The sequence below is a fragment of the Ahaetulla prasina genome, chromosome 16 (genome assembly GCF_028640845.1).
Source record: "Ahaetulla prasina isolate Xishuangbanna chromosome 16, ASM2864084v1, whole genome shotgun sequence".
Classification (NCBI taxonomy): Eukaryota; Metazoa; Chordata; class Lepidosauria; order Squamata; family Colubridae; genus Ahaetulla; species Ahaetulla prasina.
Window position 1 is genome coordinate 11,300,492 of NC_080554.1, and position 27,714 is coordinate 11,328,205.

Below are 27,714 nucleotides of genomic sequence, written 5' to 3' on the forward strand. Positions count from 1 at the left end.
TCATCATTGTTTAAAGGTAAAGGTTCCCCTTCGCACATACGTGCTAGTCGTTCCCGACTCTAGGGGGCGGTGCTCATCTCCGTTTCAAAGCTGAAGAGCCAGCGCTGTCTGAAGACATCTCCATGGTCATGTGGCCGGCATGACTCAACACCAAAGGCGCACGGAACGCTGTTCCCTTCCCACCAAAGGTGGTCCCTATTTTTCTACTTGCATTTTTTTTTCCGCGTGCTTTCGAACTGCTAGGTTGGCAGAAGCTGGGAAAAGTAACGGGTGCTCACCCCGTTACATGGGGATTTGAACTGCTGAACTGCCAACCTTTCAATCGACAAGCTCAGCATCTTAGCCACTGAGCTACCTCTGCATCATTGTTCAACAACCCCATAATCCCTTGTGGAGTGGAGTCTGGGCAACTGAATGGAGCTAGCAGAACGTTTACTGGCTGGATGCCCTTCCTGTCACTAATGCGGAGTTTTGTTCAGCAGATATATTCTCATTGTGCCCAGAGAGAGAAATATCTGCCTCTACCTAGGATCGAACTCACAGCCTCCCGATTGTGAGACAAGAGCTCCACCTCTGGGCCACCGCACCACTCCAGATAAGCGACTGTCCAGTCTCTTCTTAAAAAGCTCCAGTGATGGAGCCGTCCACAACTTCTGGTGGCAAGCTGTTCCACTGCTTAATTGTCCTCACTGTTAGGAAGTTTCTCCTCAATTCCAGGTTGCTTCTCTCCTTGGTTAGTTTCCATCCAGGTTGAAGAAGACGCAACCATCCCAGAAATGGCATATATATATATAGGGCCTACCTTTCTGGTGCCACTGGAATCATGGCTAGGTTGGGGAAGGGTCAAACCCTCCTTCCTGTGCAAAATTCTAGCAAGGATCTTTTTAATCGGCAACAAGGACCTTGAGGATTTCTTGTAAGTTTCGGTGAAACATCCCTGAGACTTAAGAAACTTGCTAATTTATAGCTTTGAGAGCTTCTCACAAAATTTCTTAGTTTGTGTTGTGACCCAGGCCCAGGTAATTATTACCAGACACAATCAGTCCTAAACAAACAAATTTTATTAGAACAGCTGAGAATTATTTCATTCTCAGCTTAGTCCAAATTAAGTCCAAAACAAAGTCCTTCAGAAAAAGTCCTTCGGCCTTATCACAAACCTTTGTCCTCTTTGGCACCCTGCCAAAGGCTTTTCTTGGCAAAGCCGCACGAAGTTCAGAAACAAGAGACGCCGACTAGAAACCAATGTAGCAATGTTGCTTTCCTACAAAGAGCCCAAGAGCCTCCGCTGCCCTTTTAAGCCTGATGGGAGGGGCCAATCATCTCCTGGCCTTACTCCCGAGTCATCCTTTCTGCTTCAGCTGCTCTTGCCTTCTGGCAGCTCTTCACATGCGTGCACTAGGAACAGGCTCCCCCTGTTCCTCTGCCTGTCTATTGTCCGCCTCTGGAGGCTCCAGAGTCTATGCATCACTTCCAGATGGCCCTGGCCCCATCTCTGCCTCCGATGCAGAACCCTTGTCCGGGCCTTCCCCTGACTCCAGGACTGGCCCATTGTCCTCCCCAGCCTCCTCACTGTCCGACTCCGCTGCCAGCTCCGCAGGCTGCTGGAGGACCACAACAGTTTGAAACGTACAACTTGTCGGTTGCTTTACAACATTGTTTTAGAAAATGTGAGTTCTGGCAAGTCCCAAAGGTGCTTTCCTCAAAAGGCCACTGGACTTTGTTTTGTTTCCTTGAAGACGTTTCGCTTCTCATCCAAGAAGCTTCTTCAGTTCTTCAGCTTCTTGGATGAGAAGCAAAATGTCTTCAAGGAAGAACAAAGTCCAGTGGCGTTTGGGCCAACCATGACCTGGATGATGGAGCATCTCCAGAGAGTTCTGCCAAGGGAATAATTTGATGGCCCTTTTAAGTATTTGGGCAGATCCTGGGAAAAACATGATGGTAATGAGGAGGAGGAGGAGGGGGAGGAGGAAGAGGAGGAGGAGGAGATGGTGATGATGATTATTTGGGCATTGTTTTCCCTCTCTGAGTAAGAATTTACCTTTTATTTTTAAAACATCCTGTTTCACTTTAACAAACAGGGTATTTTCCTGTTTCTTCTTCTTCTTCTTCTTCTTCTTCTTCTTCTTCTTCTTCTTCTTCTTCTTCTTCTTCTTCTTCTTCTTCTTCTTCTTCTTCTTATTATTATTATTATTATTATTATTATTATCTTTATCTTTATCTTTATCTTTATCTTTATCTTTATTCATTAAAAATGAAACTCAGTCAACTGAACATTCAAAAAGGCATCACAAATACCATTGACTGGTGCTGATGGTTGATATGGGTTGGTGCCAGCATCCTAGGTATCAACTTATTATTATTATTATTATTTACTTTATTCATTAAACATGAAACTCAGTCAACTGAACATTCAAAAAGGCATCACAAATAACATTGACTGGTTCTGATGGTTGATACGGGTTGCTGCCAGCGTCCTAGGTATCAACCAAGTACCTTCTTAAGATGTATGATGTTCCAAGTAGCACAGCTTTTTGCAGTTCTGCTGGTGTTATTGCAGGAACCTGCGATTTCTTGATGTATCTTATAAAATTCTTGGACATGGTACCAAGTGCCCCGATGACAATGGGTATCACTGTTACATGTTTCATCCATAGCCATGTAGTTTCGATGACCAGGTCGCGATATTTCATGATTTTTTCCAGTTCTTTTTCTTCAACTCTGGTACTGCAATATCAATAAATTGTACACTTCGGTTTTCAACAACTGTGATATCTGACGTGTTGTGTTCCAAATGACGATCCGGCTGTTTATTATTATTATTGTTGTTGTTATTGTTTTAGATAATGATGGTTTTATATTTTTTAGCATTTTACCGAATCACTGTACACCAACCAGAGTGGCTTTCCATGAGAAATTTGATTAATAAATAAAACTTTTCAACTGCACAATATTATCCGAAGTAAGGAAGATGGTTCCCAGTTTGCTAAAAACATTGATTCAATTATTTCTCTCGTCCGTTGGAGGACATTTGGAGACCAGACGCCCAAAGTCGTCCTACTGGAACAAAAAGCAGAGGATCAGTGGGGTATTGGATGACATCAATCCATATGGCAGAGCCTGTAGGGTCACCTAGAAGTCTGCAAACTTCCTTATATTGCAAAATATATAGGTAAGGACAATCAGGACAATATTTATTTATTTATTTAATCACATTTATATACCGCCCTATCTCCCAGGGGATTCAGGGCGGTTTACAGCCTAATAAAAACATACAAATAAATACAGAATAAAACACCAATTTAAAAAACTTATTAAATAAGGCCGAACGTTAAAAATTGCAATAAAAATAATAAAACCCCATTAAAACCAAATTAAAATTTAAAATTCTAGTCCAGTCCTGCGCAAATAAATAGATGTGTCTTAAGCTCGCGGCGAAAGGTTCGAAGGTCGGAAAGTTGACGAAGACCTGGGGGAAGTTCATTCCAGAGGGTGGGAGCCCCCACAGAAAAGGCTCTCCCTCTGGGTGTGTGCCACTGCCTGGCTGACGGCACCTGGAGTCCCTCCTGTGAGGGAGGCAATCGGTGGCAGCAAGATAGCCCGGCCCTATGCCATGGGCGCTTTGAAGATATTCCGGCCACAGGTAGCCAGTGCAGTTTGCGCAGGAGAGGTGTCACATGGGAGCCACGAGGGGCTCCCTCTATCACCCGAGCAGCCGCATTCTGGAATATACAGGAAAGGAGAATTAGCTGAACTGAACTGCTACCTTCCAATATTTGAGGGGCTTCTACAAAGACGAGGGGGTCAAACTATTTCCCTCTAGAAGTTGTGGGGGCTTCATCACCGCAGGTTTTCAAGAAGAGATTTGTCTGAAATGATATAGGGCAGTGATGGCAAACCTTTTCAGCATCAAAACCGGAACACACATGCATGTGTGTACGTCAGAATGCTAGGAACCAGCTGGCTGGCATGCACATGCCTGTTTATGGGCAGTTTTGGGCCATTTTTCTGGCTGTTTTCAGGCTGTTTTTCGGGCCATTTTCAGGCTGTTCTTGGACCATTTTTGGACTGTTTTCAAGCTGTTTCCCGGCTGTTTTTTGGGCTGTTTTCAGGCTGTTTTTGGACCGTTTTCAGGCCGTTTTTGGACTGTTTTCAGGCTGTTCTTCAGGCCATTTCCAGGCTGTTTTTCAGGCCATTTTCAGGCTGTTCTTCAGGCCATTTTTATAATGTATTATGAGGCGTGGGAAATGAGAAGGCTGAGGAGTGCAATCACAACGTTCTTTATTAACAGCGCAACGGCGCTGGCAGGAACCAGAACAGGGCAAACAAAAACATCAACAAGAACGGAGTGCGAGCCTCTCTGACAGCTCTTAAATAGGGCTCCTGTCAGAAGGCTGCACCAATAGCGGCTCTCGGATTTCCCGCTTCCAAGCCGGCTTGCGCCGTAGCCAATCAGCAGCCTTTTGCTGTTGGCAAGGCTTGAGCCGGCGACGTGCGCTCCAGGATTCTACAGTTTTTTGGGTCATTTTCAGACCATTTTTTGACCATTTTCAGGCTGTTTTCCAGGCAGTTTTCAGACTGTTTTTTGGGCTGTTTTCAGGCTGTTTTTTTGGGCCATTTTCAGGCCATTTTTGGACCATTTTCAGGCTGTTTTCAGGCTATTTTTTGGGCCGTTTTCAGGCCGCTTTTGGACTGTTTTCAGGCTGTTTCGGGCAATTTTCAGGCTGTTTTTCAGGCCATTTTCAGGCTGTTTTTGGGCCATTTTCAGGCCGTCTTTGGACCATTTTCAGGCTGTTTTTCGGGCCATTTTCAGGCTGTTTTTCGGGCCATTTTCAGGCTGTTTTTCGGGCCATTTTCAGGCTGTTCTTTGGGTCATTTTCAAGCCGTTTTTTTGGGTTGTTTTCAGGCCGTTTTTGGGCCATTTTCAGGCCATTCTTGGACCATTTCCAGGCTGTTTTCCAGGCTGTTTCCAGGCTGTTTTTCAGGCTATTTTTCGGGCTTCTTTCAGGCTGTTTTTCAGGCTGTTTTGCGGGTTGTTTTCAGGTCATTTTCTGGGTTATTTTCAGGCCATTTTGGGCTGTTTTCAGGCCATTTTTGGACCATTTTCAGGCTGTTTTGGGGCTGTTTTCAGGCTGTTTTTCAGGCCATTTTCAGGCTGTTCTTCGAGCCATTTTCAAGCCATTTTTTGGGCTGTTTTCAGGCCATTTTTCAGGCCACTTTCAGGCCATTCTTGGACCATTTTCAGGCTTGTTTCCAGGCTGTTTTTCAGGCTATTTTTCGGGCTTCTTTCAGGCTGTTTTTCAGGCTGTTTTGCGGGCTGTTTTCAGGCTGTTTTGCGGGTTGTTTTCAGGCCATTTTCTGGGTTATTTTCAGGCCATTTGGGGCTATTTTCAGGCCATTTTTGGACGGTTTTCAGGCTGTTTTGGGGCTGTTTTCAGGCCGTTTTTCAGGCCATTTTCTGGCTGGTTTTCCCCCCTCAAAAATAGCCTGAAAAAGGACTCAAAAAATGGCTGAAAAACAGTCTGAAAACAGCCCAAAAAACAGTCTGAAAATGGCCCAAAAATGGTCTGAAAAAAGGCTTGGTTTGGGGGCCTTTTTTGGGGCCTTTTGGGGGCCATTTTCAGGCCATTTTCTGACACTCTGCCACCTGCAAAGACCAGCTGGCCGACGTGCGCCAGACACCAGAAGAGCACCTGGCGATGGCGCACATGCCCATAGAGAAGACTTTGTTGCCACCTCTGGCACACATGCCATAGGTTCACCATCACAGGTATACAGTCTCCTGCTCAAGCAGGGAGGTTAGTCTAGAAGACCTCTGAGGTCCCTTCCAACTCTATTATTCTAGGTTCTAATTTTTATAACAATGCGGGGCATTGTCACCCAGAGTCTCATCCCTCCTCACCTCTTTTTTTTTGGGGGGGGGATACCGTCGTTGTGTTTTAAATGTAGAAAGAGCTTGGGATGTGAATGTCCATAATTATGGAAAGAAAAAGATTTAAATAATGTTTTTATTTTTTTTATTTTTTAAATATATGGTAGGAATTTAGCACCCACCCCCCTCCTAGAAGAATGAAATATTTTAGAAAATATTTAAAAGGCAGAATATATTTCCCTGGATGAGAAATGGAGAAACATGTTTTAAAGACAAAGCAGCTTCCTGAATCCCCCCACCTTTGTCAATGGGTCAAAGGTAGAAACTCATTCTCCCCACCTTTGTCAATGGGCAATTAAGGCTTCAGCCAAGCTCACTCAATCCCCCCACCTTTGTCAATGGACCATCATTTGCAACACAATAGGACTCATCTAGCAACAAGAAACTCACCACATGGCAAGGCTCAAGCAAGATTGAGAGACAACCTACAACATTAGCTAAGACCCCTAGACCACCTGGGAGTTTGACAACCAATTAGGATACTCTTCCTGTGCTCCAGAAAGTTCAACTCAGAAAAAGCATAAAGCCAGGGAGTGCACAAGATCTCAGCCCTTTTTCTGTTCAGGATCTCAAGCCATGTGATCCTGACCACCATTAAACCATCTTTCCAAGCAGCCTCCATGTTTCCAGTGTCTTTGTCCCCACTTGGAACTGAACCCAGATGGATATTTCTTCCAACAATATTTTATTTTAAAAATTTTACATTAAAAACATAGGAAAAAAAGAAAAGGTTATATCACTTAACAGCTATTAGTGGTGTTTTTCTTATAACAATAATCCGTGCAATGATTACAAACATTAACTTGTATATATTTGTGTTCTTATTTTATCTATTGTTTATACTTAGTAACTAAATATCCCTTGTCTATCTCCGTTCTATCCACTGTTCCTATATATTATAAAATACCAATGTCTCTTTATCTTTTAAACTCAGCATTAGTTTGTCCATTTCTGCGCAATTCATGATCTTTTGTACAATAAGTCTCTTGTGGGCACACATGGCTGTTTCCAACATTGAGCGAAGGCCATCCTAGTAGCAGTTAATATGAGTAGTATTAAATATTTTATACTCTTCACATTTTTTTTTTTAAAATCCCCAATAAAAAGAGTTCCAGTTCTAAATCCAATTGTTCATTCGTGATTTCCTGTAGCCACTCTTTAATTTTTAACCAATATTTACGGGATTCGGGGCAGGACCACCACATATGGTAATATGTTCCTGTTATGTATTCTTGTCTGTACCTTTAAATATTTGAGCGGGAAATCAGCACGTTGCTGATTGGACGAAGCCACCAGTAGAACTGTATAAAAGGAGAGGTTTTTCCCCCAGCCTGTTGCTGGGTTCACCCTATATTAAAGAGCTGTTGTCACTACCCTGGTCTCCAGCCTCACATTCCAGAACTTAACACTGGCGGCGAAGGTGGGATCTCGAGGCTAAGGAGAACCAGAACCGAGCTGAAGCACGATAGACCCGAACCCAGCAAACACAGGGCAGAAAAGCGGAGATGGCCAGTTACACTCCGCCCGCAGACCCGGCTAAAGAAATGGGGAACGATAAGCTTCAAAGCTTAGAAGCCAACGAACTGCAAGGAGTTCCAGATAACCGCAAAAGGGCTTATTTCTTAAGCCACTGTGGTCCGGAGGTCATTGATATCGCGGAAGCCCTGGCAGAGCCAACGCCGCATACAATCGGTGTCGTGGCCAACTCTACAGACTTTACTAAAAACCACTGCACCAACGCCCAAATACGGCGGTTTGAATTGGAGAGCGAAGGCAGATGGAGGGCGAATCCATCGGTGACTACATGGCCGCCTAAGAAAGCGCGCCCAAGGACGCGACCCAGACGAGGTGCTCCTCGAGCAACTCATCCGAGGGGTCAAAGACATCCGTTTGCGGGCTGCTAGCAAAGAGCAACCTCGCTCAACGCCTGGACGAAGCCAGAGCACATGAAATGTCCACCAAGCGGCGGAGACACTGCAAAGCCTGTCCCACCAAAGGCGAGGCCAACCCCAGTGCACCAGGAGGAGGTTCAGACCGAATCCGGCGGTGAAGATGAGGAAGGGTCTGCCGTACCGAGAAACGCGACAAAGGGGACCGAGACGAATGCGGAAGCTGCGGGGGTCAACACCAGCGCCAACGCTGCAAATTTAAGGACGCGACATGGCGGTGTGGGAAGAAAGGGCACCTAGCTCAAGTTTGTCGAGCGCCCAACCTTCCGCCGAAAATTCAAATCGGCCAATCAGGCGGAATCGGCAAGGCGACCCGCGATTGGCTCAAACAAAAAGCGGATTCAAACCAGACAACTGTGGTCATAGGTCACCGACCAAAGTGGAGAAGAAGATCTTCACCAAACCAAAAATAGAGGGAGTACGGTGCCGGCTCGAAGTAGACACGGGATCAGCGATCACCATCATGTCCTGGGACACTTTGGCGAAGTCACTGCCGTCAGTCGCGAAGCGCCACCTGCAAGCACAACGGCTACGAGTCCACGACTACCAGGGGAATCGCATCCCTGTTCGAGGGACCACCTCCGTCCGAGTCGAGTACGGACCACACAAGAAGACCCTGCCCATCACGATCGTCGAAGGGACCCTGCCCAGTCTGTTGGGACTAGACTGGTTTCGTGCCCTGGGCATGGGGGTGACTGGCATCTACAGAAGTGACTGTAACCTGAAAGACATTCTCTTTAACGAGTTCGAAGATGTCTTCAAGGACTGCCTGGGCAAGTACAAGGGGACCCCTATTTCCTTCAACTTAGACCCCCAGGTAGCTCCCATTAGGCTTAAGGCGAGGAGAGTCCTTTGCCCTAAAACCAAAATCGATAAGGAGCTAGATAAGCTCATAAATCAGGGATTTTGGTGCCAGTCGATCACGCAAAGTGGGAGACGCCAATCGTCACCCCATAAAACCAGACGGGTCAATTAGAATTTGCGCTGACTACAAGGCGACGCTTAACAAAGCCTTACAGAAAAGCGCTTACCGGTTCCGTGGTGCAACACTTATTGCACTCTTTGGGGCAAGGGCAAGTCTTTGCAAAGTTAGACTTGGCCCAAGCCTACCAACAACTGCCAGACGCCCGCACAGCCGAAGCCCAAACGATTGTAACGCACAGGGGGCCTTCAAGTGCACCCGATTGCAATTTGGGGTGAGTGTGGCACCAGGGCTGTTCCAAAACCTAATGGAACGACTACTGCAAGGGCTCCCAGGGTAGTTCCTACTGATGATGTCCTAATTTCAGGGAAAACATGGAGGAATTGGGGAGCGTTAAGAAAGGTTCTGGGCATTTTCCGGACAGCCGGATTAAAAGTCAAGGTAAACAAATGCCAGATAGGGGTCGAATCGATTCTTGGGCTACCGGATAGACAAGAAAGGAATTCACCCCACTGAGAGCAAGGTCAAGGCAATTAGAAGGCTCCAGCGCCCAAAAACAAAAGCAGAGCTGCAGGCATTCCTGGGGCTAGTGAATTTTACGGTCTTTTAAAGAACAAAGCAACTGCTGGACCCGCTGCATAGGCTTTTAGGGAAAAATACTGTCTGGTCTTGGGGGAAGTCGGAAAATAGGGCTTTTGAAGCAGTAAAGAACCTGCTCTCAAGTGATAGCCTGCTCATCCAATATCACAACTCATTACCCCTAGTGCTGGTTTGCGATGCCTCCCCTTATGGGGTGGGGGCTGTACTCAGCCATAGACTTCCAAACGGCACAGAAGCCCCTATAGCTTTTTACTCTAGAACGATGTCCTCCCCAGAGAGGAACTACAGCCAATTAGATAAAGAAGCACTAGCCATTGTGTCAGGGGTTAAAAAATTCCACGAATATGTTTTTGGGCGGGATTTTGAAATCGTGACTGACCACAGACCGCTACTAGGAATACTGGCTGGCGACCGCCCAACGCCTGTGGCACTTTCGCCACGCTTGACCCGCTGGACTATATTCTTAGCAGCTTATTCGTACAAGCTGCAGCATCGACCAGGAAAAGAAGTGGGGCATGCAGACGCAAGCAGATGCCCACCCAGGGGCGATCAAGACCCCACCCGGGACGCCCATCCTGCTTATTGACTCTTTGGACTCTGGCCCAGTCACATCTAAGGAAGTGGCTCGGCATCATACCGACATTATGTTAAGGACTGTACTCGGTTGGGTACAAGAGGGTGGCCGGGCTAACGGTTCAAAGAATTTGTTAAAAAACGGGATGAGCTCTCGGCTCAAGGGGGTGCCTGTTATGGGGTGATCGTGTAATCCTGATAAATTAAGGGAAAGGTATTGGACCTCCTCCACGAGGGTCACCCAGGGATCGTAAGGATGAAGGGGTTAGAAGCTATGTGGTGGCCACTCATGGACAGAGATTGCTGAGAGGGTAGGGAAATGCCAGGCTTGCCAAGAGTCCAGACCTCTACCCCCAACAGCCCCAGTCAGAGAATGGGAAAACCCCAAGGGCCCTGGTCAAGAATCCACATTGATTTTGCTGGCCCTTTCCACGGCCAAACTTTCCTAGTGGTTGTGATGCATTCTAAATGGTTGGAGATCATACTCATGAAATCCACCACGGCCGAGCAGTAATCGCAGCCCTGCGCCACCTATTCGCAAACTCACGGGTTGCCGGACACTCTGGTGTCCGACAACGGGCCGCAATTCACGGCAGCCCAGTTTGAAGAATACCTGGCAGAGGAGGCATCCGACATGCCCTCTCTGCGCCTTTCCACCCTGCCGAATGGCCTTGCAGAGCGCTCCGTCCGAGCGCTAAGGAGGCATTGTCCAGGCTCAAGCCAGGTGACTGGCAAACAAAGATAGACTTTTTCTGCTCAGCACAGAACCCCAAGCACTGCCACAGGCAGAAGCCCAGCCGAATTACTGATGGGACGAAACTCCGGTGCCCACTTGACCGCTTGAATCCCCATTACACACCAGAGGGTTACAAGGGGAACTAGAAAACAAGGAAATGATATAGGCGAGTGTGGGCCCGAACTATGGGGACGGCCCAGTTGCAGGGCACAATTAAAATAACCGGCCCAAAATCATCTTTCCAAGCAGCCTCCATGTTTCCAGTGTCTTTGTCCCCACTTGGAACTGAACCCAGATGGATATTTCTTCCAACAATATTTTATTTAAAAAATTTTACATTAAAAACATAGGAAGAAAAAGAAAAGGTTATATTACTTAACAGCTATTTGTGGTGTTTTTTTATAACAATTATCCGTGCAATGATTACAAACATTAACTTGTATATATTTGTGTTCTTGTTTTATTTATTGTTTATACTTAGTAACTAAATATCCCTTATCTATCTCCGTTCTATCCATTTATACCACTGTTCCCATATATTATAAAATACTGATATCTCTTTATCTTTTAAACTCAGCATTAGTTTGTCCATTTCTGCGCAGTTCATGATCTTTTGTATAACAAGTTTCTCTGTAGGTATACATGGCTGTTTCCAACATTGAGTGAAGGCCATCCTAGCAGCAGTTAATATATGTAGTATTAAATATTTTATACTCTTCACATTTTTTTTTGAAAATCCCCAATAAAAAGAGTTCCGGTTCTAAATCCAATTGTTCATTTGTGATTTCCTGTAGCCACTCTAATTTTTAACCAATTTTACGGGATTCGGGGCAGGACCACCACATATGGTAATATGTTCCCTCTTTACTTTTACATTTCCAACATATGGGGCTCATTTTGGAATACATTTTCGCTAATCTCGAAGTGGGTAGGTGCCACCTGTAGAACATTTTATATGCATTTTCTTTGAATGCTGCTGATTTTGTTAATTTATAATTTCGGTTCCATATGTTCTCCCAGTCTGATAAATTTATATTAGTAGTGAAAGGATGTATGATTGCATGGGGTCAAAATATGGGACATAATTTAAATAATGTTTTTAAAAACCCCAAAGGCCATCTGCCTTCCCTTAAGGCGAACTCTAATCCCTTGAACATTAAGAGGTTATTCCCATTCAAGTCGTCCTATCGTCTAATGTTATTTTGTAGTAATTGTAAAACTCCATCTGAAATGGAGTTTCATTTTTTTCCCTTTTCTTTTCCGAAGGCTACCAATCTGCTTTTTAAAACACGTGCCTGAAGATTCTCTATACGCAGCAACCAAGCTGGCCCTACTCATAAAGTACTCTGTAATTTGAACATTGATTTCTGAAGGTTTAGTTTGCTTTTCTCTGTGTGTTTTGTGCTGGCTTTGCAACGTTAATATGACCACCAGGCCTGACCAAGGAATATCTTTATTGGCCATCCTGGTAGATAAAAGAAAATAATAATCACAACAATGCAGAATTGCTGAGCCGGGAAGAAGAAAAAACTTTCCTGTCTTGGCCAGCTCTGAGGCATTTAACAAAAATGCACAGACAGGAATTCAGAGGCTCCAGATTTTAATAATAATAATAATAATAATAATAATAATAATAATAATAATAATAATAATAATAATAATAATATCAGAGTTGGAAGGGACCTTGGAGGCCTTCTAGTCCAACCCCCTGCCCAGGCAGGAAACCCTACACCATTTCAGACAAATGGCTATCCAACATTTTCTTAAAAATTTCCAGTGTTGGAGCATTTACAACTTCTGCAGGCAAGTTGTTCCACTGATTAATTGTTCTAACTGTCAGGAAATTTCTCCTTAGTTCTAAGTTGCTTCTCTCCTTGATTAGTTTCCACCCATTGCTTCTTGTTCTTCCCTCAGGTGCTTTGGAGAATAGTTTGACTCCCTCTTCTTTGTGGCAGCCCCTGAGATATTGGAAGACTGCTATCCTGTCTTCCCTAGTCCTTCTTTTCATTAAACTAGGCATACCGAGTTCCTGCAACCGTTCTTCATATATTTTAGCCTCCAGTCCCCTAATCATCTTTGTTGCTCTTCTCTGCACTCTTTCTAGAGTCTCAACATCCTTTTTACATCGTGACGACCAAAACTGAATGCAATATTCCAAGTGTGGCCTTACCAAGGCATTATAAAGTGGTATTAACAGTTCACGTGATCTTGATTCTATCCCTCTGTTTATGCAGCCCAGAACTGTGTTGGCTTTTTTAGCAGCTGCTGCACACTGCTGGTTCATATCTAAATGGTTGTCCACTAGGACTCCAAGATCCCTCTCTTGCCAGTTTTGCTGCTGGCATCTCTGCCTTTTTCCCACGGTTGACCAGCCATCTCACTCAATAACGGAGGGTCAGCCCTCTTGACCATGGGTCCTCAAACGACGGCCCGCGAGCTGCATGTGGCTGCCGAAGCCATTAATCCTGCCCATGCAGGACCACGAATCTGCTCTGCTACCACATCGCCCCGCCCGCCCTTTGGCCGAACGCAGGATTTACCTTCGCAAGTCCAGCGGACTGGAACTGAAAGGTAAGGCCGACAATATTGGCCTGCAGAGATGTTCTGGAGACGGGAGAAGATGAAAAACGGGGTGCACAGATGCTCCAGGAGGCCCCAAAATGGCCGAAAATGGCCTCCCCCGTTTCCAGAAGATAGATAAAGAGAGATAAATAGACAGAGAGAGAGAGGGAGGGAGAGAGGGAGGAGGAGAGAGAGACAGAAAGAGAAAGGGAGGGAGAAAGGGAGAGAAAGAGAGAGAGAGGGAGGGAGGGAGAAACAGAAAGAGAGAGAAAGACAGAGAGAGAGAGAGAAGGAGGGAGAGAGACAGAAAGAGAGGAAGAGACAGAAAGAGAGAGTCAGAAAGAGAGACAGAAAGAGAAAGAGAGGGAGAGACAGAAAGAGAGAGAGAGGGAGGGAGGGAGGGAAAGAGAGGGAGAGACAGAAAGAGAGAGAAAGAGAGACAGAAAGAGAGGGAGGGAAGGAGAGAGACAGAAAGAGAGAGAGAGACAGAAAGAGAGAGAAAGAGAGGGAGAGACAGAAAGAAAAAGAAGAAAGACAGACAGACATTTCTCAAGCTCCTTGGGGCTGAGAAGAATTGCTTCAAAACTGAGTTTTCTGAAGTGGACCACTAGTTTCCTAAACAACTGAAAAAAACGATCCAGTAAAAAGAAAAGTCAACCAAAAGAGCAACATGCAAACAAAAGCAAATAAAACACCCCCAGGAGCAAAACAAATTAAAATTTAATTTGTGTGCATTGTTTAATGGTCTGTTAATTTTTTATTTTTTATTTTATTTTTTATTTATTTTCATCAAGCATGTATTTTATGACAGATATAAGTGTAAACATAATTATAAATACATGAAAAGGACGTGAATAAAAGAAAACATTAGGGCAGGGACGGAAGGCACACTGGTGCGCTTATGCACGCCCCTTACAGACCTCTTAGGAATGGGGTGAGGTCGACAGTAGACAGTCTAAGGTTAAAGTTTTGGGGATTTGGGGAAGACACTACAGAGTCACGTCGTGCATTCCAGGCGTTGACCACTCTGTTGCTGAAGTCATATTTTCTGCAGTCTAGTTGGGATCGGTTTACCATGAGTTTGCATCTATTGTGTGCTCTCGTATTGCTTTGGTTGAAGCTGAAGTAGTCATTGGCTGGTAGGACATTGTAGCAGATGATTTTATGTACTATGCTTAGGTCAGACCAAAGACGGCAACGTTCTAAATTGTCCAAGCCTAAAATTTCAACCCTGGTGGCATCAGGTATTTTGTTGCGAGCAGAGGAGTAGAGGACTCTTCTCGTGAAATATCTCTGGACTTGTTCAATTGTATTCATGTCCGATATGCAGTGTGGGTTCCATACAGATGAGCTGTATTCAAGAATTGGTCTGGCAAAAGTTTTGTATGCCCTACTTTGCAGTTCAATATTACCGGAGAAGAAGCTACGCAAGATTAGGTTAACAATTCTTAATCCTTTTTTAGCAATGCTGTTACAGTGAGCTCGGGCACTTAGATCATTTGAGATGAGTACTCCAAGGTCTTCGACATAGTGAGGGTCATCTGTTAGATCGTATCCGTCCAGCTTGTATTTTGTGTTCTGATTTTTTGGGCCAATGGTTGAGACTTGGAGCTGCCAACCCCGCCATGCCCACCTAATCACACGACCTAGACACCGCCCACCTACCTGCTCCGGCTCCCCAACAGTCTGAGGGGATGTGAATTGGCCCCCTGTTTAAAAAGTTTGAAGACCCCTGCTCTTGACGCTCCATACAAGGTCCCCACAGTGGCACCTCGAATCGCCAAAGGTGCCAAGCAAGGCTGGGGTTCAGTTCCCCCCCTCCCACTTCATCCTGCACGCATTTTTCTTCCACTTCAATTGAGAACTGTTGGAAGAAATGTCCATCCGGGTTCAGCCTGAAGGAGGTAGATCTTTGTTATGTAGAATAGACTGGCCCAGGCCTTAATGGCCCATTGACAAAGACGGGGAGGGGCTGAGTTTCTGCCTCCCCTTCAGGGGAAATATTCTGCCCTTTTAATGTTTCCTAAAACATCTTATTTTCCTAGGAGAAGGGTGGGTGCTAACTTCCTACAGAACCTGCATCTGGAACAAAGATTCAAAAACTTGATTTATTGGTCTTCCAGTCCTAGGACTATTTAAAACATTCCTAACCTCTTTGCGAGCGGCCTGTAGCTTCCAGCTGCATAGCTAAGTATGTTAATAAGAAGCGGTTTAGCAAATATTCACAGGCCTTTCTCGTTTGCAAGGAGCCAGTTTTTGCAGAAGAGAAGAAGCGAGAAGAAGCCATTAATCTTAACCACGTTTCATGGAAGCAAACCAATTTCATAATTTTCATTAACTGGCCAAGATGACTACTGTTTAGAGGACGGGCAAAACCCCTAAGCAGCATTTAATTGGAAAAAGATATTTCCGTTCTCTTCTCTGGATTAGGATTCAGACAAGAATGGGAGAGGCTGGGTGGTCTCTTTTGTTGCAAATCCAAAACCAATAATAGATGAATGACACAATGTCATTTCCTTCAATTCCCGGATCTAGAAATAGTACTGAAGATCGTTGCATATCCACCAGAAATGTGGAGCCTCAACGTTTACCATTTTCCCAGTCCTCAAAGAATTGTGTGATATTCGCGTGTACTACGAGAAACATCGGAATAACAGACTTGGAAGGGACCTTGGAGGTCTTCTAGTCCAACTCCTTGCTTTGGCAGGAAACCCTATAGCATTCCAGACAAATGGTTATCCAATCTCTGCTTAAAAACCTCCAGTGTCAGAGCATCCACAACTTCTGGAGGCAAGTCGTTCCCTTGATTAATTGTTTTCATTGTCGGGAAATTTCTCCTTAGTTCTAGGATCTTGGAGACCTAGTGGACAACCATTTAGATATGAGCCAGCAGTGTGCAGCAGCTGCCAAAAAAGCCAACACAGTTCTGGGCTGCATAAACAGAGGGATAGAATCAAGATCACGTGAACTGTTAATACCACTTTATAATGCCTTGGTAAGGCCACACTTGGAATATTGCATTCAGTTTTGGTCGCCACGATGTAAAAAGGATATTGAGACTCTAGAAAGAGTGCAGAGAAGAGCAGCAAAGATGATTAGGGGACTGGAGGCTAAAACATTTGAAGAACGGTTGCAGGAACTCGGTGTGTCTAGTTTAATGAAAAGAAGGACTAGGGGAGACATGATAGCTGTGTTCCAATATCTCAGGGGCTGCCACAAAGAAGAGGGAGTCGGGCTGTTCTCCAAAGCACCTGAGGGAAGAACAAGAAGCAATGGATGGAAACTCATCAAGGAGAGAAGCAACTTAGAACTAAGGAGAAATTTCCTGATCGTCAGAACAATCAATAAGTGGAACAACTTGCCTGCAGAAGTTGTGAATGCTCCAACACTGGAAATTTTTAAGAAAATGTTGGATAACCATTTGTCTGAAGTAGTGTAGGGTTTCCTGCCTGGGTAGGGGGTTGGACTAGAAGACCTCCAAGGTCCCTTCCAACTCTGTTATTATTATTATTATAGGTTGTTTCTCTCCTTGATGAGTTTCCACCCATTGCTTCTTGTCCTGCCTTCAGGTTTTTTGGAGAATAGCTTGGCCCCCTCCTCTCTGTGGCCGCCCCTCAAATATTGGAAGACTGATAGCACAACAAATAGATCTAAAACCAGAACTGTTCTTATTTGGTATACTACCCGGGAAATACAATAAAAGAATTATATACTTAATGTTACATGGATTAACAGGAGTGAGAATTACATATGAGAAAATTGGGAAAGTGAAAGTATACCTATAAATGAAAAGGTAGTAAAGAAAATATTAGAATGTGCCGAAATGCAGTTAACAATGGAAATTATCAGCGGTTAACAATGGAAATTAAGGATAAAGAGGAGACAGAGTATTAATTTTTTTTAAATTTGAATTTATATCCCATCCTTCTCCGAAGACTCAGGGCGACTTACATTGTGTTAAGCAATAGTCTTCATCCATTTGTATATTATATACAAAGTCAACTTATTGCCCCCAACAATCTGGGTCCTCATTTTACCTATCTTATAAAAGATGGAAGGTTGAGTCAACCTTGGACCTGGTGAACTTGCAGTAATTGCAAGCAGCTGTGTTAATAACAGACTGCTTAGTCTGTTGAACCACTAGAGGCCCTTAATTAATTAACATAGGATTTTTTGTACAAATGGTTAGATAACAGGTGCGGAGATTAGTAACTTAATAACGAAAGAAGACTAACAAAATAGAAATAAATACATATATATAGATGCTGCTGCGTCCCCCTCCGATCCCCACACAAAGCAAACTGACACACGCCATGAACATATGACAAGACTTCAAATTCGGAACCAAACCAAAACCCGGGATGCTGCATCACAGCCATCTGCTCAGGACATTACATCACATAACCCAAAAGGCCACAACACCAAAGCTCAGGACATTACACAACCAACCACCCAGGATGTTACAGCACAAGACTCAGGAGGTCACATTCCCAGAACTCAGGACATTTCCGCACAGCCCATTACCCAGGTCGTTACAACACAAAAGACTAATGGGCACACAACTAGGACCACACCCACACGAAACAGCCGACTAATTGCAAACATCCACTTCACCCACCAATCAAGATGCAACCACACAGCCAACCAACCCGCTTACAGCAACAAAGCCAACATTCCACACCTCCCCACCAGTATTTATAGAGAAATGGCAGCTCCATCCACGCTTTGCTCGCACAAGCACGAAACCGAAAGCACCAGCCTGAAGATGACAAGAGAGACCTCGTCGAAACGTCACCAAGATACTCTTAATCTTACGCGGGAAAAGACCTGAATACACTAAGACCTACATACATACATACATACATACATACATACATACATATAAGCATATATACTATAAGTAATATTACCATCGGACTGTACTTGACTATAGATTTAAATGTATAGGGTGACAAGTGTATGGAGTGTTAAGATATAACTATGAGGATAATGGTGATAATGAAGACGTACAAGATTATGTATGTTTAAAAGAGACTACATCGTACAACTATGAGAACAATGGTTATAATCAGGGTGTATAATACTATGTATACTTAAAAGCTGAGCTGCGGTGGCTCAGTGGCTAAGACGCTGAGCTTGTCGATCGAAAGGTCGGCAGTTCAGCGGTTCGAATCCCTAGTGCCGCGTAACAGGGTGAGCTCCCGTTCCTTGTCCCAGCTTCTGCCAACCTAGCAGTTCGAAAGCATGTAAAAAATGCAAGTAGAAAAAATAGGGACCAGCTTTGGTGGGAAGGGAACAACGTTCCGTGCGCCTTTGGCGTAGAGTCATGCCGGCCACATGACCACGGAGATGTCTTCGGACAGCGCTGGCTCTTGGGCTTTGAAACGGAGATGAGCACCGCCCCCTAGAGTCGGGAACGACTAGCACATATGTGCGAGGGGAACCTTTGTTTACCTTTACCTTATACTTAAAAGAGACTTGATTCAGACAGTACACTGTCATTGCAGAAATGGAAAGGTGATAATAATAAAGGTGATAATTCCTTTAATAAAGGAAAATGTGTAATAAAAAATAATATTAAAAAAAAAATATTGGAAGACTACTATCCTGTCTCCCCTGATCCTTCTCTTCACTAGACTAGCATTCCACTTTTCTTCTTCTAAGGATTCGAGTGTGGATAAAAACACACACAAACACACACACAGAGAGAGAGAGAGTAAGCCAGCAGTTGCCGATGAGGAAAAGGAAAAACCGAGAAGTCTTTTTTCTGCTGCTACCTGTCGCATCTTAACAAACAAGATTGCTTGCTTCCCTTTTCTTCAAGAACGACGTGCAATTCCTTGCGTGTTCCAGGTTTTTGTTTTTTTTTACCTCTGTAGCCATGCCAAGGATCTTTGGCTCTTTTCTAGATGGGTGTGTTTTTCCCCCACCGGCTGTGGCTTTCCACGGATGGCTCTACTAAATGTCAGGTCAAAGAGGAGTTCGCTCTGTTCCCTCAACGCAAGGCATGCCAGAGCTCAGGCAGAAGAGATTTGGGGCCTAAGGAATATCTCGAACGCTCCGCTCTGCCCAAGTTTCGGAGAAGGCCTCTCTTTTAGGGGTGAAGTGCTACCGGTTCGCACCAGTTCGGGGGAACCGGTAGTGATAAAAAACTACCGGTTCGGACAAATTGGTAGCTTTTTTTTTTAACTACGAACCGGTTTTTCCGATGATCATTTTTGCCATGGGGTTTATATTTGCTAGAAAGCAGGATTTCCTGCTTTCTAGCGAAGCTAAATTGCGCGGCACAGATGTTCCCCCCTTCGCTGTTCTACTTACCTTAGAAAAGCACAGTGCGCATTAGGTGTGCAGTGCGCATGCGCACACAGCGTGGTTTTGGTGCAGACTGTGCATGCACGCACACGCGCAGCGTGCTTTTGGCCCACGCCGCGCATGCGCAGGCAGCGAACTGGTGGCAATCCGCTGAGGATTTCACCATTGCTGTCCTGACTTTCTAATCTCAGCCAGTTTGTGCAAGGGGCTTTTTCATAAATTTACTCCCTTCTCTGCGGGGAGTGAAGCTGAATTATTGGGAGCATAAATGATACCCTCGGTGTTCTGTTTAACAGTTTAACAGAGTTGGAAGGTGTCAGAGTTTGTTGCAGCACACACAATCAGACACACACAATTTAATAATTCTGCAGGATTCATCTACATAAGAAAATGCCTTTATATACAATGCCCTTGAAGGTTTTTTCCATGTTGTAGAGAAGAGAAACAGCAAGTACAAACACAGCACAAAATGGAAGCACAAAATATTCTATTCTATTCTATTCTATTCTATTCTATTCTATTCTATTCTATTCTATTCTATTCCATTCCATTCCATTCCATTCCATTCCACATTTTCTATGCTATGCTATGCTATACTATGCTGTGCTATGCCATGCCATGCTGTGCCATGCCGTGCCGTACCGTACCGTGCAGTGTCATGCCATTGTTCTATTCTATTCTATTCTATTCTATTCTATTCTATTCTATTCTATTCTATTCTATTCTATTCCACATTTTCTATGCTAAGCTATGCTATGCTATGCTATGCTATGCCATTCCATTCCATTCCATTCCATTCCATTCCATTCCATTGTTCTATTCTATTCTATTCTATTCTATTCTATTCTATTCTATTCTATTCTATTCTATTCTATTCTATTCTGTTCCATTCCGTTCCATTCCATTCCATTCCATTCCATTAACTTATATCATTCTATTCTATTCTATTCTATTCTATTCTATTCTATTCTATTCTATTCCATTAAATTATATCATTCTGTTCTGTTCTGTTCTGTTCTGTTCTGTTCTGTTCTATTCTATTCCATTCCATTCCATTCCATTAAATTACATTGTTCTATTCTATTCTATTCTATTCTATTCTATTCTATTCTATTCTATTCTATTCTATTCTATTCCACATTTTCTATGCTAAGCTATGCTATGCCATGCCATGCCATGCCATGCCATGCCATGCCATGCCATGCCATTGTTCTATTCTATTCTATTCTATTCTATTCTATTCTATTCTATTCTATTCTATTCTATTCTATTCCATTCTATTCTATTCCATTCCATTCCATTCCCCTTCCCTTCCCTTCCCTTCCCTTCATATGCTTCATATTTTTTTTTATTTTGTCACAACAGTATACGTAAACATCGACATAAAACAACAACACATCATAAAAGAAAAACATATATATAAGTAAAAGTATGCAAATAACTATATTAATTTGATATAATGAAAGGGAACAATAGGACAGGAACGGTAGGCACGCTGGTGCTCTTATGCACACCCCTTATAGTCCTCTTAGGAATGGGGTGAGGCCAATAGTAGACAGTTTTTGGTTGAAGTTTTTGGGATTTTGAGTAGAGACTATAGAGTCAGGTAGTGAGTTCCAAGCGTTACAGAAGTCATATTTTCTGCAGTCAAGTTTTTATTCTATTTTTATTTTTATTTCTTTTATTTCTATTCTATTCTATTCTATTCTATTCTATTCTATTCTATTCTATTCTATTCTATTCCATTCCATTCCATTCCATTCCATTCCATTCTATTCTATTCTATTCTATTCTATTCTATTCTATTCTATTCTATTCTATTCTATTCTATTCCATTCTCTATTCCTGTAATCTACTTTATTCTGTAACCTGTGTTCTAAACTAGGCTAGGCTATTCTGATTTCTCTTCTCTTCCCTTCCCTTCCATTTATATTAATTTTTTTTTCATCTCCAGCCTGATGATCCTAGCAAATATGCATCCAGTAGCATCTCATCACAGCCGTTCTCAAAGCCTCTGACTCATTCATCTAACATAGGGGGGGGGAGATTGTGGGGGGGAGGGTTGGGGGGAAATCTAAGTTGCCCACGGAATAGGGAATGATTCAGTGGCTGCATTTATTCGGCACGGAGGCATATTAATAGGAAGGGAAGTCACCCTTTGCATTGGCAAGCAGGCGTTGGTTCCCCCGGTGAACCAACCGTACACAGCATGAATGAAATTCCAAGGGGAAGCCGGAGAAAAGCTGAACAAAGGCTGTGGCTGAATATTCCTCCATGAATAAAAAGACATTCCCGCTTGGTAGGTTCTCTACCCTTCTTAGAAATATTTGAGCCTTCTCTTCCTCCCATGGAAATGAAAAGGGAAATTATGCTGCATTTGGTTTCGGTGAGCGCCCTGCCATTCATCTGCAGAGGAAGTCAACGCCTTCTCCCCGATTCTAACTTTGTAGGAAGGACACCCCAGATGGTGACTTTCTCTGCTCCACGTTCAGCGTTAGAACACACTCCAGGAAGGAAATGTGTTGCAATATTTGAGGGGCTGCCACAGAGAGGAGGAGGGTGGTGTCAAGCTATTCTCCAAAGCACCTGACAAGGGACAAGGAACAATGGATGGAAACTGATCAAGGAGAGGTTCAACTTGGAGATAAGGAGGAATTTCCTGATAGTGAGAACAATCAACAGAAGTTGTCTTCAGAAGTTGTGGGAGCTTCATCCCTGGAGGCTTTCAAGAAGGGACTGGACTGCCATCAGTCAGGAATGGTGTAGGGTCTCCTGCTTAGGTGGGGGGGGGGTTGGACTAGATGACCTACAAGGTCCCTCCTGACTCTGTTCATCTGTAACCAAGATGATTAGGGGACTGAAGGCTAAAACATACGATGAACAGTTGCAGGAACTGGACATGGCTGGTCTTCAGAGGATAATTAGAACTGCAGAAAAAATAATTGCTACCAACTTGCCTTCCATTGAGGACCTGTATACTGCACGAATCAAGAAGAGGGCCGTGAAAATATTTACAGATCCCTCACATCCTGGACATAAACTGTTTCAATTCCTACCCTCAAAACGACGCTATGGAGCACTGCACACCAGAACAACTAGACACAAGAACAGTTTTTTCCCGAAGGCCATCACTCTGCTAAACAAATAATTCCCTCAACACTGTCAAACTATTTACTGAATCTGCACTACTATTAATCGTTTCATAGTTCCCATCACCCATCTCTTTCCACTTATGACTGTATGACTGTAACTTTGTTGCTCGCAATCCTTATGATTTATATTGATATATTGACCATCAATTGTGTTGTAAATGTTGTACCTTGATGAACGTATCTTTTCTTTTATGTACACTGAGAGCATATGCACCAAGACAAATTCCTTGTGTGTCCAATCACACTTGGCCAATTAAAAAAAAATTCTATTCTATTCTATTCTATTCTAGTGAAGAGAAGGACCAGGGCAGACAGGATCTCCCAATATTTGAGGGGCTGCCACAAAGAAGAGGGGGTCAAGCTATTTTCCAAAGCATCCGAAGGCCAGACAAGGAATAATGGATGGAAACTGAAGAAGGAGAGATTCAACCTAGAAATAAGGAAGAATTTTCTGGCAGTGAGAACGATCAACCGATGGAACAGAAGTTGCCTTAAGAAGTTGTGGGAGCTTCATCACTGGAGGCTTTCAAGAAGAGATTGGACTGCCATCTGTCAGGAATGGTGTAGGATCTCCTAACTGGATGGGGTGGGGGATGGACTAGATGACCTCCAAGGTCCCTTCCAGCTCTATTCTGATTGATTGATTCAACCTAGAAATGAGGAGAAATTTCCTGACAGTGAGAACAATCAACCCACGGAACAGAAGTTGCCTTCGGAAGTTGTGGGAGCTTCATCCCTGGAGGCTTTCAAGAAGAGACTGGACTGCCATCGGTCAGGAATGGTGTAGGGCAGGGGTGTCCAAACTACAGCCCGCGGGCCAACTGCGGCCCGCGGGTCAGTTTTTATTGGCCCGCAGCAAATTCTGAAAATAAATAAATCCTGTTTCTGTACGTGATTCTTCCGTCCCGGCGCGGGGCTGTTGCAAAGAGGGTTGGGGCAGTCCAGCCGCCGAGCAGCAGGGGGAGCTCGCGCAGCAACGGAAAGGTGGCGCCTGCGTAGCTGCGCCGCCAAAATGGGCGACTCTGAGGATGAATTTCGGTGGCGGGATCCGCTGGGCGGCGGGGGGAAGCGGCGCGGGATAGGCACAGGCGCTGCTCCGCCGCTGCCCGTCCCGGAGTGCGGACTGAAGCGAGGCGGTGCCCCTCGGCTGCCCGGGAGGAAGAGGCGGCGGGAGGCGGACGGAGAGCCGCTGGTGGTTCCGGCCAAGTCCCGCTCGGGGGCCGGGCCAGGTGGGAGGGGGGCCAGGGCTGGTGGGTCAGGCGGGAGGCGGGGGATGGGGGAGAAGAGCCTGAGGGGACCCCCGCCTGGGAGCCACTGACTGCCACCTGCTCTCCGCCTAGAGACGAAGGGCCACCGGAGGCCGCCGCCCCCGCTGCTGCTTCAAGGGCCGGAGGACTCCAGCCGCGGACTCGAGGCCCGGGCGGCCCTACTGCTTTTGGAGGCCCGGGCCGCGCCCCGCACGCCCCCGCTGCCCACCAGCTGCTGGAAAGGGGCCCGGCTAATGCGAGGCCGGGCTGGCTGTGGGAGCTGAGCTCTGACGGGCACCTCGGCCGTAGCTCCTTGGGAGGCCGATCAGGTGCGTGGCTGCGCGGCGCCGGCTCTTCTCCGGGTCCTCCTTCCCTTGGGGGCAGCTGAGCGTCGCTTTGCGGCGCTTCTGTCCCCGGAGCATCCCGAGGCCGAGTTCGCCTTCAATCCAAAGGACAGCATCACTGCTCCCACTGAGAGCATATGCACCAAGACAAATTCCTTGTGTGTCCAATCACACTTGGCCAATAAAATTCTATTCTATTCTATTCTATTCTATTCTATTCTATTCTAGTGAAGAGAAGCAGTTGTGAAATGAGTGATATGGTTGTTAAAAATGCTGCAATGGGCATAAATGTGAGGATGGTCATAAGTGTGAGGACTGGTCAAAATTACTTTTTAGCCCTCTGAGTAGTTTCTATGCCCATAGCCACATCCACTCAGTCACATGAGCAGTTAGCCACGCCCACCAAGCCACACCCACCAAGCCACACCCCAAAATAAGCCACGCCCAAAGCACTGGTACAAAAAATCAGCCCCCGTGACCCGGCCTTTGCTTATTTTTCTGTATTTGGCCTCACTCAAAAACTTTGGACACCCCTGGTGTAGGGTCTCCTGCTTAGGTGTGGGGGGGGGTTGGACTAGATGTCCTACAAGGTCCCTCCCGACTCTGTTCATCTGTAACCAAGATGATTAGGGGACTGAAGGCTAAAACATACGATGAATGGTTGCAGGAACTGGACATGGCTGGTCTTCAGAGGATAATTAGAACTGCAGAAAAAATAATTACTACCAACCTGCCTTCCATTGAAGACCTGTATACTGCACGAATCAAGAAGAGGGCCGTGAAAATATTTACAGATCCCTCACATCCAGGACATAAACTGTTCCAACTCCTACCCTCAAAACGACGCTATGGAGCACTGCACACCAGAACAACTAGACACAAGAACAGTTTTTTCCCGAAGGCCATCATTCTGCTAAACAAATAATTCCCTCAACACTGTCAAACTATTTACTGAATCTGCACTACTATTAATCTTCTCATAGTTCCCATCACCCATCTCCTTCCACTTATGACTGTATGACTGTAACTTTGTTGCTCGCAATCCTTATGATTTATATTGATATATTGACCATCAATTGTGTTGTAAATGTTGTACCTTGATGAACGTATCTTTTCTTTTATGTACACTGAGAGCATATGCACCAAGACAAATTCCTTGTGTGTCCAATCACACTTGGCCAATAAAATTCTATTCTATTCTATTCTATTCTATTCTATTCTATTCTAGTGAAGAGAAGGACCAGGGCAGACAGGATCTCCCAATATTTGAGGGGCTGCCACAAAGAAGAGGGGGTCAAGCTATTTTCCAAAGCACCCGAAGGCCAGACAAGGAATAATGGATGGAAACTGAAGAAGGAGAGATTCAACCTAGAAATAAGGAAGAATTTTCTGGCAGTGAGAACGATCAACCGATGGAACAGAAGTTGCCTTAAGAAGTTGTGGGAGTTTCATCACTGGAGGCTTTCAAGAAGAGATTGGACTGCCATCTGTCAGGAATGGTGTAGGATCTCCTAACTGGATGGGGTGGGGGATGGACTAGATGACCTCCAAGGTCCCTTCCAGCTCTATTCTGATTGATTGATTCAACCTAGAAATGAGGAGAAATTTCCTGACAGTGAGAACAATCAACCCACAGAACAGAAGTTGCCTTCGGAAGTTGTGGGAGCTTCATCCCTGGAGGCTTTCAAGAAGAGACTGGACTGCCATCGGTCAGGAATGGTGTAGGCCCTGTACACTGTAGGGTCTCTTGCTTGGGTGGGGGGTCGGACTAGATGACTTACAAGGTCCTTTCCAACTCATCTAATCTAATCTAATCTAATCTAATCTAATCTAATCTAATCTAATCTAATCTAATCTAATCTGTACAGAAAGCAGCAAAATAGTCATTACGCAAGAGCTGTGCGGCGTCAGGGGCAGAGGTGGGTTTCAGCAGGTTCTGACCAGTTCTGGAGAACCGGTAGCGGAAATTTTGAATAGTTCGGAGAACCGGTAGTAAAAATTCTGACTGGCCCCGCCCCCATCTATTCTCTGCCTCCCAAGTCTCAGCTGATCGGGAGGAAATGGGGATTTTGCAGTAACCTTCCCCTGCCACGCCCACCAAGCCACACCCACCAAGCCAGGCCACACCCACCAAGCCACACCCAAAGAACTGGTAGTAAAAAATGTTGAAACCCACCACTGGTCCGGGGTGATGGTATAAAATCCTGCACTGCTTAACTATTACGCGTGACTCTTCATCAGAGGCAGCCAATCGTCAAATCAAGACAGCCATTCTGAATGGGAAAAGGGAGAGTTTGGGACCAAGAGGTTCTTGTTGTAGAAATATGGGTTTATTTGACGCAAGAATCCAGCCTCAAGAAATAAGGGCTTGTTACGAAGCCCCTCCCCTCCCCCCCCATGAAAAGAAATTTGAATGGAATATTTTATAGTGTTGACTCACATCCAAAGCGGTGCTGCAATCAATGTGAATCGTTCATTAAAGTCATTCATAAATAGGATTAAATCGGTCCTTTTCCTAACTGTACAAAGACGCTAGAATAAAAGCAGTCTAAATCAGCGGTCACCAATTGGTGGCCCGCGAGAAAATGTTGGTGGTCCGCAGAAAATTTATTTGCATTTTTTATATTGCACGAAATCAGGAGTTTTCAAACTACGGCCCCTGGGCCGGATACATGCAATGAATGCCTGTGTTGCTACAGAGAGTCTCCCCCTTTGGGGTCTTTTTGTGTGGGTTGGAGGGAGGCAGAAATTCTGACTTGGGGTCTGCTTCAGCCTCCTGGTGCAGGGCTTTGGGCAAAGGCTGGAGGGAAGTGCCGCTGGTGGAGAAGAGCCGGAGGGCCTCGTTCCAGTGGGACTGCCTCATGGCCTGGAACTGGCTGACCATCTCAGCCCGCTGAGGCTCCAGGTGCCGGTACCTGGCCTTGCACTCCCCAAGGTCTTCCCTCTACTTGGAAAACCTATGCTCCTAGTCCTCAGTGAGGTGCTTCTGCTGAGCCTCCTCCTCAGTCAGATCCAATTTGAACTGAGCTGTTTTGCCAACTTTTTCTCGTGGTGGCTGCTTAGCTCCAGCAACTGCTTCCCGTTGGGGCCCTAAGGAGCCTGGGCAGGCAGGCAAGGAGTGCCTGTCAGGGGAGGGGTGAGTAGAGGCCGGTGAGGTGCCCCTCGACATGAGTGACATCGAGTTGGCCACACCCAATTGTGGTTCTGTGACCGCCCAATTTAGACTGGAGATGCTTCAGAAGTCTCTCTCAGTTGTGACCCAGGACCAAGTAAGTAGTATTAGACGTAATCAGTTCCAAAAAAAACCCCAGACTTTATTAGAACAGCTGAGAATTAACTCATTCTCAGCGTCGTCCAAACTAAATCGAAACAAATTCTTCCTAACACA

General features: G+C 45.1%; 1 protein-coding gene across 1 annotated transcript in view; it reads left to right on the plus strand.

Moving 5' to 3' along the window:
• Window positions 1-13,119: 13,119 nt before the first annotated feature.
• LOC131186218 (fibropellin-3-like) overlaps window positions 13,120-27,714 on the plus strand; it is a 60,813-nt gene continuing 46,218 nt past the window's right edge. Inside the window, exon 1 of the mRNA XM_058159572.1 lies at window positions 13,120-13,280. Within this exon, the coding sequence (XP_058015555.1) occupies window positions 13,120-13,280 (161 nt within the window). The remainder of the gene's footprint in view (window positions 13,281-27,714) is intronic.